The sequence below is a fragment of the Lonchura striata genome, chromosome 14 (genome assembly GCF_046129695.1).
Source record: "Lonchura striata isolate bLonStr1 chromosome 14, bLonStr1.mat, whole genome shotgun sequence".
Lineage (NCBI taxonomy): Eukaryota > Metazoa > Chordata > Aves > Passeriformes > Estrildidae > Lonchura > Lonchura striata.
In genome coordinates, this window is record NC_134616.1 from 18733806 (window position 1) to 18746702 (window position 12897).

Sequence of the window (12897 nt, forward strand, 5' to 3'; positions counted from 1 at the left end):
CTGATGGCCAACCACAGCAGGGAGCTTTGTCCCTACAACCCAGACAGTTGGGAGAAACCTCAGGCTCAGCCCTTGCTTCTCATCCTTGAAACATGACAAAAAAGGAAAAGGCAGAGCTGGGACCTCATTTGTCCTGGGAAGAACACTGCCAGTGCCCAAGGGAGCCTTTGGCACTGTCCATCAGTGTCCAGACAGGTGAGAAGTACCCCAGGACCAACAGCTAGAGGCAAAGAGGCACCCACAGCCTGGCAGAGCCCAGGCAGCAATTCCCCATGCCAGAAGTGCTAAAGCACCTCCTGACAGCTCAGTGCAGAGTACAAGCAGCTTTGCAGACAGTTGCCAGCACACCTTTCTGTTCTACAATCTGCTCTGCCATTTACCCAGGGGACCCTAGAGACCTTCCATCCCCTCTGGTGAGGAGCCTGGCCTGGGGCTCAGAGATCCTGGGGGAAGGAAGAAGGAGACCGAGATCTATCCCTTAAGATAATTAGATTAGTAAGAGGTCAGATTCCTCCTCTGCCTTATAGCATCCACCAGGGGCTTATTTCAGAGCTCTTCTCTGCAACCAGGAAGAGTAGAAAATCTGCATTTTCACCAAAAGTTGACATTCTTCCAAGTTTCCAGGAAAAATAAGCCAAACCAAACACAGAAGGGCTGTTAACAGTAGCCTCTAGTTCTTTATTGTGAAAGAGCTTCCAAGTCCAGCTCTGCAGGTCCTCTCTCTTCTCCTACTTTGGGGAACACTTTGCAGCAGGAGCGCTAGAGGAGAGCACACGCTCTCCTGAAGTGCAGCTGATGAGGGGCTGGAGCTGACAGCCTTCCCCCAGCAGGAACAGAGGGCCTGGTTTGCCCCACAGAAACCCCTGCACGAAGCTGCTGCCAGCAAGGCTCCCAGAGGCAGCTCTTACCTGAGCCAGCGGGCGGGCAGGGCTGCTGGGCTGCGCCTGCTCCGGGATGTGCCACTCAGGACATGGCGGGAGCACATGGAGCCATTCCTGCATCACCAGGGGCTGCATCAGAGCTGATGGTCATGGGGATGGAGCACCTGGAAAGCAGCATTAGAGTCCCTGGGTTAGCTTGCACCTCCTCGCAGGGCTGACCCCTTCAGCTGCCAGAGCGCTGCCTCCATGAGAGCTGGAGACTAACAGGAAGCAGTCTTTAATTTCATGTACTTCTACTAGTGTATTGTAAATGCAGGCAAACTTAATGGGAAGAAATGATGATGTCTGACTTAATTTAGAAGCTTGAATTATTTCTTTATTATAACTATGTTAAGATATATTAATGTATTATATGAAAGGAGGATACTAAAGTTACATATTTTTTCTCACCCTATCTCTAATCTTAACACAACTTGTGACCCTCTCTTGAGAGTCCAGCCCCAGGTGGGTTGGATTGGCCATCAGGCTCAAACAATCCTCACCGGAATCTAATCAAGAACTCACTCAAGGTAAACAATTCTACAAGCACATTCCACATAGGAAAAACAAGGAGCAGAAATAGAAGTTGTTTTCTCTTTCATCTCTCTCTGTGCACCTCTATGAAAAATCCTGAGAGGAAGAGAAATGTCCTTGCCACACTAGTGTTACAATCTTGTTTCATCTAAACACCCAACTCTTTTTTTACACCTAGTTACACAATTTGCTGTATTGATACACTGTTAGTAAGTCCCACAGACTATACTGCATTTTCAGAAAGGGTTGGGTTTCTTGAACTGTATAAGATGCCCATGGTTTAAAGGGAGAGGATCTCACTAGCATGGCCATTGTTCTAGTTTTGGTTAACATAACATTCACTTTCTTCCTAGCAGGTGGTACACTAGTATGGTTTTTAATCCAGAACAACTTATGTTTAGACAGAACAGACATATCTCCATAACAGACAACATTTTCAAACATATTTTTTCCTTTTATATTCAGAAGGCAAATTGCCTAGAACCCCAGCTTCATGTATCTCATACTGTGAGCTAGCTTTTTATGAGTTTTTGCTCATTATGGTTATAAAAGTCCCTTCCTTATCCCCATTTTTTAACTGCATGAGCTGTAAAGCCAGTTAGTAGTGGCCCCTTGACTATTCCATAGATCTGAAATGTGACCTCTGGTCACAATGCTGCTGGGTTTTGTTGTTTGGACTCTAAATGAGCTAAAAGAGGGATTCATTCCATTGCCAGCACCATCTCAGCTTTACAGAAGCCCTGAGAAATAAAGCTCAGAGAAAACTTGGTGACTGCTTTCCTACATTTAGAAGGTAAAGATCACCTGCTCCAGCAGACGGAGCTCATGCCTGCGTGGATGTGAGGCTGCTTTCAGGGCAATGAGTGATGCTGATGGAAGAAGGCTGCTGGCTCCTTCACACCCAGCTCAGCTGGGCAGCTGGGGGAACCTTCTGCTTGGCCCTGGCAGGGCAGGAGAGGAGAGGGCAGCACATCCCCACTGGCAGCAGCCACACTGCACAGACGGGTGAGGAAAAATCCTCCCAGCCCTGTGCACACTGCCCATCTCTGACACTTCCACAGCCCCCACTCCCCTGCCTGAGCCTTCACTGCCTCTCTCCCCTCAATTACACACATTAAGGGATTATCCTATGATTTTTTTTAATCTCTTAGTGATTTTTACAGCCATAATTCCTCTCTTTCCAGGAGAGCAGCTTGTGCTGAGCTCTCCAGCAGGCTGACAATCCAAGGTCTCGTCCTTTCCCTCTCCTGCCCATTAACACCAATGAACACTGCAGGCTGTGGATCCCTGCTCCTTTCCCTATGCAGGCAGGGGATTATGTGGGGATTATGAGACCCACATTAATAATTGCAAATTCCAGGGTCTTCAAAGCCCTCCAGGCTCTTGGTGCAAATTCACCACACCCAACCCCAAGGGTACAGAAAATTTCTGACAGAAGGTAACACCACCTCCTTTTCCTCCAGTGCTTGTGCATTTGGGTTCTGTTCCTCTGAATGGCCAAGATACAATTCTCAGGGTGTGGAAAGCTATTTTTCCTCAAAGCCTCTAACAGATGAATGCCACTGAGCTCTTCCCCAGCACTGGCAAATCCATGGCTTTTGCCACTGAGGTTCTGCGATGCCTCACTGTAGTTGCCATCCCGAGGCCTGGCTTTTTCTGTGGCACAGGGCAGTAACAAGTGATGTGTGCTGGCCAGACGAGTTCAGCCAGCCCTCCTACAGCACACACACAGGGGCTCCCTGCTCAGTCCTCCCAGCACAGCCTGGCCCCTGACAGCTCCTGCCATGGCACTGAGAACAGGGGCAGTACTGGCAAGGTCACGAGCTCTCTCTGACTGCATTTTGCCAAGTGACAGAGGTGTGTGCACGGGGCAGGTGCAGTTCTGAGACATGGGTGGGTAACCTTGTCCTGCAGGTATCCTCGTGTAGGACCGGGAGGGTGTCCACGCCCCCTGCCAGCATCATGGAAATAAGGACAGCCATGGCTGCACCTCCGGGGTGCTGGGCTCCTTGACCTCCTCCAGGGATGACAAAGCCCATCAGAACACAGATGGCCCAGGGAACTAAAGCCTGTCCAAGGCAGCAGTCACAGAACAAGCCAAGTGCCAAGCAAAGGGCACTACCCAGTCATGTCCTGTGCAGCACCTTGCTGCCACAAACACCAGAGCAGGTTGGAGGGCAGTGGCTCAGCTGCCCTTTGCCACTCTGCAACAGCAAAGACAAAGCTCAGAGGTAGAGAACTCAGATAATGTGGAACTGACTGAGCTGCACAGTAGCCAGCACAAAGGAGCACATTCAGGAGGAGAGAGAGACAACCAGACAGAGAGGCATGTCTGCAGGCAAGCCAACAGCTCCATATGACCCCTTGCCAAATTCCCTGCTATTACTGGAACCAAGCAAGGAGAAATGCTCTTGGATCTGCTCTGCCTCTCTGCTGAGGCACACAAAACAGCTCCAGTTCTGGCACTCCTACTTCAGTGCTTCCATACAGCTCTGGGGCTGGGCACTGCAGCATGTGGAGCAGAGATTTTGTGGATGCTTCCTGGCTAAATTCCTATTGCCTGATGCCTACGCCTGTCAAGAGCCAAACCTCTGATCCACTTTTCCTCTCCCATACCACCATTCATCTTCTGCACTCTGCTTTATCTTGGTGTGGAGACCCAGCACATTACAGCCAAGGTTCAACATCAACAATGAAAACTAGATTTAAGTGCAAACAAAAAGTATCATCCCCACAGCTTACTCCAAGCCTCTAACTTTAAAGGAGTTGTGAAATTCTCCTTTGGAGGACTCAGGGAACAACGTGGTCAGGTTGTTCAAACAGATACAAAGTGAGCTTGGTCCCCTGGGCACATTTCTGTGCAAGCAGAACAAACATTAAGGCTCAGGTGAGCAGAAGCAGGTGAGAATTTCCACATGTGGACACTGCAAGAAGCAGTTGTAGAGTCACCATGGAGCAGGGACAGGGGCACTGCACTCACCCAGTGGAGACAGCAAGGAGGGAAACCTCTTCCACTGGTGTCTGTCACCTGTCTTTGCTGGAGGTCCCACTCCAGGCACAAAGGTGGTCAGATCAGTCCTCAGGAGCATCAGACAGAACCTCATTACCTGGTGCTCTTTTGCATCCTCCCCCATGAAAAGCACTCAACACTTGCCTCTGCTCTCAGTACACCTAAGAAATGAAGCAGTGCATGTTCCACAGTGTGTGTTAGACCTTCTAAACACATTAGTACCCAAGCCACCACCACAGCTGAGACCTTGATGAGCCTCTAGTTGAGAAAGAAAAAAGCTAAAAATCTGTATGTTACTTTTCAACAGCTGAATGCTTGGGAATTAAAGTGCATTAAAACAAAATAATTGCCTTTTTTCCCTTCCTACATGAGCTGTACCTGTCACAAATTCAGCACTGGAGAGCCTGTCCTACACCCTTCTTCCCAGGCAGTCTGACAAAGGCAGTTGGAATAGCCTTTGCCCAACCAGCTCTGCTTCAGGTTTGTCACACAACTCTGCACCACTCGGGGATCCCTGTGCTCTCTCTGCTTTCCAGACCTGCTGCAGCAGCCTCCCTGGCTGGCTGGAGAGGCTGTCCCAGCTCCTGCAGCACCTCTTCCCCATCCCAGCCAAAAAGAAAGTGACAGCTTACCACCAGTGCACATGGCGCACAGTATTCTCCAATTTTGCTGCATTTGTTCAAAATCCTCCTGATAGAAACCCATATACAAACTCTCCCAAACATCAAGGGAATTCACATTGCAGCTGACCCTCCATGGCTAAAAGCACCCCCCAAGATCAGAGACCTGTCACTGGCAGTAGAGTGTAATGTCAGATATTGAATTTCCAGCTCTCTACCATGTATAACAGCAGCAAACACAGCATATAGGTCAAGAGATCTCTCAATCACACAGTTTATGCTTTAAATTCCTAATTTCCTCCAAAACATTCTTCCCTGAAACTTTCCACTTTAGATCTTGGCCTATAAGGAAAAAAATATGGGAACATCTTGAGGCAAGGCAGCTCAGCTCAGCCTTTATCCTATGAGGAGGGTGGAAATACAAACATGTTCCCTGCTGCTGGAAATGTTAATGACTTTGTTGTTGTTTAACTTACAGTACAGAGAAGTAATAACATTTTAGCTCAGCATGTTCAGTGTCCTTTAAGGGGAAAGGTGGGAGGCTTGTGGATATTTCAGAGTTCAGCTCCCATGTAGATGCTAACAAAGGCAGCATTCCCAGGCTGGCAGACAGCAGGACTCCCTCAACAGCTTAACAACACATCCCGTTTCAGCAAAAAATTATTTTCTGCACTTGTAAGTAAATAATTTAAGCCTGAGTTCTCAGGCCAAACAGCCTACTTCCCAAGACCCCACTGGTCAAGGTTTGGTGAGAGAGAAGCAACCTTTCTCCCAGTGGGACCAACATAAAAACAGCACAATTCCCTCTCAGAGCTCAGGCCCTTCATCTCCATCTCTTTCCAAACCCAGAATAGATACCCAAACACACTCCTACAAAAAATCATCCCAACATTCTCCTCTTGGTTGTTATGTGCTCCTGTGTGACCTGAAAGGGGACTGTCAACAATCTTCCACATGTGGGAGCATTTCCAACCCCATCATCTGAGGCCAAAGCTGCCACTGGGCTTCACACTGCACTTCCACCAAAGAACCAGGTCCCCTTTATTAATTAAAATGAAGGGTGCTTCAATGAAGCACCTGTCCATGAGAAGTAACATAAAACCTTGGCTGTATCTGGCAGCAAGCAAGCAGCACAGAAGATGTGTTACTCACTGAGGGTGGGTGAAGTGGGGACTCTCACATCTAATGAGCTCCTTTCTTAAATGGCCACTTGGAATTTGAGCTTATAACAAAAATGTTATTTTAATTCAATGGATAAACAGGTGCCACAAGACTTAATAAGGAAGAAGCATCCTTTCCCCCTGGCTCACTCACTCTCCATTTTCCTAAGCAACAGAATATACACTCTCACACAGTCTCAAGCGGAAAGATTTCACCAGTTGGCTTTGTACTAGGAAATGTGGCAATGATGATGTCCCCACCTCACCAGGTGAGTGTGGGTGTTTGCCCACAACATGGTCATGCAAAACTGACTACCCTCCTCTTTGCTCAAAAATAACTTAGGGGATTTTTTTAAGGAAGATTGAAAAACCTAAATTTCTTTTGCATGTCATTTCAGACGCCCAGCTGGGTTTTAAGTTGTTTCCTCTAAAGCTGACTTTTCCTAGAAGCTCTTCCCATCTCTTAGCAGCTTAAAGTACTGAAATAATGACTCAAGCAGGCAGAGAACCCAGCTGTGAGCCCACAGCCCTGCTGTGCTGGACACAAACTGCTGCCTGCTAGACCTGACAGACAGAAGGGGCAGGAGGAGAGCAAGCAGCAACCTCCCAAAAGGGACAGCAGAACAGGGAGGAAATCACTTAATGACCAAAAGAAGGTTGCACCAAGCATAAAAATTGAAGACATTTCCTTCAGAAATGTGGCTTCTGCAGCCCTGAAACCTGCCAATTTAAGCCAGCAAAAACCTCAAGCCTTGCATTTGCCTTTCTCCTCTAAACACCCAAAACTTCCCTTGCCTGCTGCTGGAAGCAGCAAACAAGTTTTGCTGCATTGTGAAAAGCACATCACCCATTTTTCATGCTGTGTAACTGATCAACAATAGTGGGAAAAGCACACCCACACTCACTTCTGATGGCCAAGGTAACACTGCTGACTCCTGACTGCCTTGGCACTTTGCTTCTCTCTCACTGCAAAGCTGGCACCTGCTTCTCTAAACTGAATACTCTGCCTTGCCCCCGAGGTCATCTTTATAATCAACTCCCTGCCAAAGCACAAGGGTCTCTGGCCTTCTGAGGCCATGAATTTTATGACCAGACTGTGTGCCCCATGGAGTCACATTTCCTACCCCTACTTAAGTTGTATCAGAGTGACACTATTCTTATGCAAAGGGAAACAGTAAAGGTGCTATTTTGGCTCAATTCTGAAAAGACTGGTTTCATCTTCATACACCTATGAAAATGACAATTTTTTGAAGACTGAATTCTTTCTGGTCAAGATGTCTTATTTCACAAGACTTATAATTCCTTTGTTATGCTTTTATCATAGATATCCAGGCTGAGGTGGAAGCCTTGAATGTATTTCTCAAAACATGATTATATTCAGAAATTCACCGTATGACTCCAGAACTCAGGACTTTTGTTTGAACCCATTAATTTAATCCCTCCTCTGTCTCACTTTGTTTAGTCTTGCAAAGAGCCACTCCAACCTGAGCAGCCCCATTCAGTTACAGTTCTGGCCAGTTTTAGAGAGCAGCATTGATCTGTCTCAGGTATTAATCCAGAAACATGATCCTCATCTCATCTGAGCTCCTTCAGCTGACAGAGAGGACCTGAACACAGCATCACATCACAGCGACACCCCAACACTTCCCCTCCTAGCGCTTCAGGCATTCCTGGACACTGCTGCAAAATGACACCGTGGTCCAGTTCCTTTCCAGAGTGCCACCACATCCTTGCTGCCTCCAGAAGCCTGCCTGGACAGCTCCCACAGCAGCAGAGAAAGCCTTCAGCACAGGGAGCTGGCAGGGGAGGGTGTGAGATGGCACCAGAGCCACGGCGGGCACACGAGCCACACGTGAGTGCCAGGAGAATGGAAACCCTCCCAGCACAGCTGAACCTTGTGGCTGGGACCTCACACAGCTTCCTCAACAAGGGCACTGTGGTCAGGCAGGAAAGGCCATTAACGAGAATAACCAAACAAGAACTCTCACAGGTCCAAGATAGAGAGGTGAGCAGCAGCAGGAGAGGTGTGAAGGACTTTGGATTAGTGCACAAGGAAAACAAACTGACAAAAAAATGACTAACCTTTTTGGTTTTTTGGGCTTTTTTTCCCAGCATTAAAACTCAAAATACAAATAACATTGGTTTCTTCCAGAGAAAGCGTGTCATCTAAGAGCAGGGGAGTAATTGTTCCACACCCCTGTCACTGCACATGGGTGATCTCAGCATTGTGATCCATCACAAATACAATGCTGGCACTTCCACCAGTGGACCTCCACAGCTGTGATGCTGTGCTGGAGCTAAGGCTGAAGGAAACAAGCTGGACTGGGCACCTGTAATAATCTGTGGCACTAGATCTTGAGAAAGCACAACCCAGGCTGTCCTGTCTGGCAGGGAGAGGGAGGCAGAGTGCTGAGCCCTGGGGAGCAGAAAGGTCCTGTGCTTCCTGCAGGCAATCCTGCAGTCGGTCAGGGCTGCCTGCATCCAGGGGAAGGTCAGTGGTGGCAATACAAGCGCTTTAGAGGGGAGGAGGAACGACAGTGAAAGGAGCTGGGGAGAAGCTGGGGGAGGGGAGGGCGGACACATAAAGGAGCAAGGCTGGACAGTGCAAGGTAGTGACTGGAAAGGGCAGACCTGGGACTGCGGGCTGATCCTTGCTCACTACGTGAGGATATTTGGTGCCTGCCTTGCCCTGCTGCCTGATCCTCCCAGGAAGATGCTAGAAGGCCACCGCGCACCCTGCCCGGAGCAGCCCCTGCAGCCCGGCCGGAAACACCGCCGGGGTAAATAAGCCTTCAATGTGCAAAGCATCACAGCCGGTGAAACCGGGATGCTGGGGACTGTGGTTTGCCTCGGGAATCCGCATCCCTGACTGGTCCCTAGCCTCTCCCTTGTGGAAATGATCCTGGCCACGTCTCTTGCTCTCACCCCGACACCCTTTTCTTCTCCGCAAGTTTCCTCACCCGCACATGCATGGGCAGCGCTGCTGCCAAGGGACACACACACGCACACACCCCAAAGAGCGCATTTCCCAGCTTAAGCCATCGGTCCAAATCCTCCCCTTTCCCAACCCAGGCAGGATCCGAGCGGGAACCAAATTTTGTCATGGCCTACCTTCCGAGTCCGCCAGGTGTGAGCCGCGGGGCTGCGCGTGTGAATCAGCAGAGGAGTCCCTGTGACAGGGATGCATGCTGAGGCTCAGCACCGCTGCTCTCCTCCTCCAGCGCCCCGGCTGCTGCGTTGCTATGCAATCACATCCCCGCCAGCAGCAGCTCGCCGAGCTCCAAAGAGATACCCTTGACTCGGCAAAACACGGAGGGCTCGTCCTCGTTCCCCGCTAAGTGCCCGGCCCCTCGGAGAGCTCGGCCGGCGATCGATCCGGAGGAGGGGAGGGAGAAGAGTGGGGATGCAAAGATGGGCACGCACGGGAGGAGGAGACAAAATACTCATGGAAAGGGGGGAAGAAAAGGGAGGAGGGGAGATGTACAAACACACAGAAAGCGCCGCGGTCTGACCTCTGGGGACCTGACACGGGCTGCTGGGCTCAGACACGCTTCCCGCTGCTCGCCGACATCTCCCACCGCCTCTCGGGGCTCGCGTCTCTCATTTTAGGTTAGATATGGCCACACGTGTGCTGGAAAATGCCAGACACATTCGCCTCCTTCCTTAACCACGATTTGGGTATCTGACACAAGATTTTATAATTTAAAAACAGCCTGTTTTAAAAAACAAAGCTAAAATAGGTTTATTACTCAATTTCATATGTGCTTCCTATTCTTCTTAAAAAATAAAAATAAATAAGGAGGCAATTCTCCAGGCTGGGGAGGTCTTTTAAATGTCAGAGTATCTTATCTCAGCTTATAAGAAACAGAAGGATTTGAGCTCCTAGCTTGGATGAGGACACAAGCAGATAGAGTTGGGATTTTGGTCCATAGACAAGTTTACAGTTCTTCAGGTCATTCCACACCAGGATTTGAAACTGCTCAAACAGTGATGTTATTTGATATACAACAGTGATGTTATTTATTTTCATACAACACAAAAAGAAACAGAATTAAATTACTTGGTGAGAAAGAGGATTCAGATGTAATCCCAGCTCTGTTTTAAGCTGTTCTAGACTGTCTCAGCCTCTCCATGGGAAAATTAAAAGTCAGAAAATACAATCTTCCTGGTCCTTGTCAGAACAATCTTTAATGAGTCTTAGCCCTTTTTACCCCAGAGTTGACAGACTAAATAGGTTATTTTTCTGCTCACAGTTATGTTATCCAGAAATATCAGTGCTGTTTGGAAATATTTCCCATTTCTATACATTTATTCCCCATCTCGGGTGTATTCCAAAATGCAGGTTCACTCGGGCCCAGCAATGTAAGAGCTTCACAACACCACTATATTCCTGAAAAACTACTCCTGGTCAAGCCAGCATTGGAAATAACTGGCAAAGTCTCTGCAGCATCATAGGGCTTCCTGTGGGCTTAAGGACAATAGTGCTGCAGAGGGACAGTGCCCAGCCCACCCCAGGGCTGTGCCCAGCAGGGTGGGGAGCCCTCAACCACCTTTCAGCCACTTTGGGCACCTTACAGAACAAAACTTTAATCCCATACCACAGGGATGCAAACAGACCTTTTCTAGGTCATCAATTTAAACATGGAGAAGGTTTAAAACTCAAAATAGAGTTGATCATGTGCAAAATATGTTTGAGAGCCCTCAAGAACCCAGTGAGCTCCCTGTGATAGTAGCAGCTAGAACCTGCAGCATGTGGATGGCTGACCCTAAGGAAGTTCTCCCTTCATCCTAGATGGGTGCATCAGGAGTCAGGAGCAGAGCAGAGCGAAGCACAGAAAACTCCTGTAACTACACTGAAAGGAGATTTTTAAATAGCAACCTCCTTATCATTGGTTCCAAAAGGAGCAACACTGAATACTTGGAGTACCAACCCAAGAATACTTATTCACTCCACACCTTCTGCTCTTAAAAGCTTCAATAGCTCCTGCTTCCACAACAGCTGTACTGATGCAATAAAATCCCTTCTGGAAAGCTGTATTTAGACCAAAAACCCAGATATGGATGAGAAGACAAAAATGAGCAGAGACTCTGCTGGGCTATTTTTGTGCATGCACACAAATAAGAAATCTTGGGTTAAATAAGGAGTGAGGGGGGGAAACCAGCAGAATCTGGAAGAGCTGTCCAGGCCAAAGACACCATTCTCCAGAGACGTGACCAAATCCGATGGCAGCATGTGTCTGTCACCAGCAGCAGCTGTAAGGGACATGACAACATGGACAAACATATTAAGCCAATTTACACAGGCACACAAGACAGACAACAGCACAGAGATATGAACAGACAGCATGAACCACAAAAACAAGGTGCTTTCCTCTATAAGCATCCTAAATTATTGATTGTTTAAATGCAGTAGGGAAAAATCTCTTGTGTCAGTTTAGTTTAAATTATGAGGCAAACTAGAATCTCTGCTGGGAGAGTTGCTTCCATGGCTGGGAACATCTTCCCAAGTCCTCCAATACTTTCTGTTTTAAGGATATAATTAGGGCAAGGAGAGGAGGAATTCAGAACTCAAGGGGAAAGAGGGAGACCAACTCAGATGTGTCATAATCACAGTTTTCACATAAGCACTACAACTTTTTTAAGTGTATGGGAAGGTTTCTGAGATGAGAGGCTAAATTTGGTGTACTTTGAGTTCTGAAGAGAACTTAAGCCAAAAAAATCTCCCAAGGAGCTCCAAGAGCTGAGCTTCCAGAAGATATATTGGTACTTCATGAATTTCCCTAATGAAACATTTCAGACATTTTCTGCTTTATGAAACAGCAAATATGTACCTTGTTAGGAAAACTAGCAGTGTCCATCCTCCCAATAGGGATATCTCAATATGCACAGTGGTAAATACAGTCTACAATCATACAATAGGTAAAAATTGGGACAAGTTTTATAAGGCTTGAACATTAAATTGACATACAGAGATGCACACAGAGACAGTATTTTTAGTTTGAAAGTTTTAACAGCTAGAAATAAACAGCTAGAAATAAGGGCTGTGTTTGCTTTCAGCCTAATTCTGTATTACATTCTTCATATAAAAATCCATTATTATTAATCACTTGTAAGCTGGAATATCCATAACACTAATTATTCTTGCATTAATATCCAAATAAAAACATCACCTAAAATTCTGGCATTCACATTTTCAATGAAAACTTCAGGGTTCAATATAACTAAAGGCTATTACTTTTATGTTTTTCTTCCCACAAGTTCCCACTAATTAACTTAATCTTCTAAAACAGTCCTTGTCACAGGGAATTGGTTCCCAAAATGTGCTCCTTTGAAACATCACATCTCCTGAAAAAGAAAGTTCTTCTATCTAGTACAGAAGTTATTGTTACCATCCTTTGGAAACTTTGGTACATTCTTTCCCATTCAGAATAAAGCTCAAATTTATCCCAATTGAAGTGTTTTAGAGAAAGATGCTTTAGCCAGGAACAGAATGTAGACTTATCCTTGTTAAAAGAATACAGGCAGACACCAAGAAGAGCACTTTCCCTAGAGCCATACACCCACAGTCCTGGTGGATCCATCTGCTGAAGAAGAGTTTAGTGAGAGGCTTGTGAGCCAGGACAAGGTCCCTTATGGCTTGAAGAAATCCAATT

General features: G+C 47.2%; 1 protein-coding gene across 7 annotated transcripts in view; it reads right to left on the reverse strand.

Annotated features, from left to right (window-relative positions):
- The window catches only part of DRP2 (dystrophin related protein 2), a 29827-nt gene extending 20394 nt beyond the window's left edge, over window positions 1-9433 (reverse strand). For 4 of the 7 annotated variants that reach the window (XM_021534502.3, XM_021534505.3, XM_021534504.3 and 1 more), the window contains exons 1-2: window positions 9356-9433; window positions 909-1045 (exon numbers count right to left, since the gene is read on the reverse strand). In XM_021534502.3, coding sequence (XP_021390177.2) covers window positions 909-1016 — 108 coding nt within the window. In that variant the 5' untranslated portion in view covers window positions 1017-1045; window positions 9356-9433. Of the gene's footprint in view, window positions 1-908; window positions 1046-4434; window positions 4812-9355 lie in introns of those variants that run through there. The other 3 variants (XM_021534503.3, XM_021534506.3, XM_021534507.2) reach the window with 3 other exon arrangements.
- Window positions 9434-12897: the final 3464 nt, after the last annotated feature.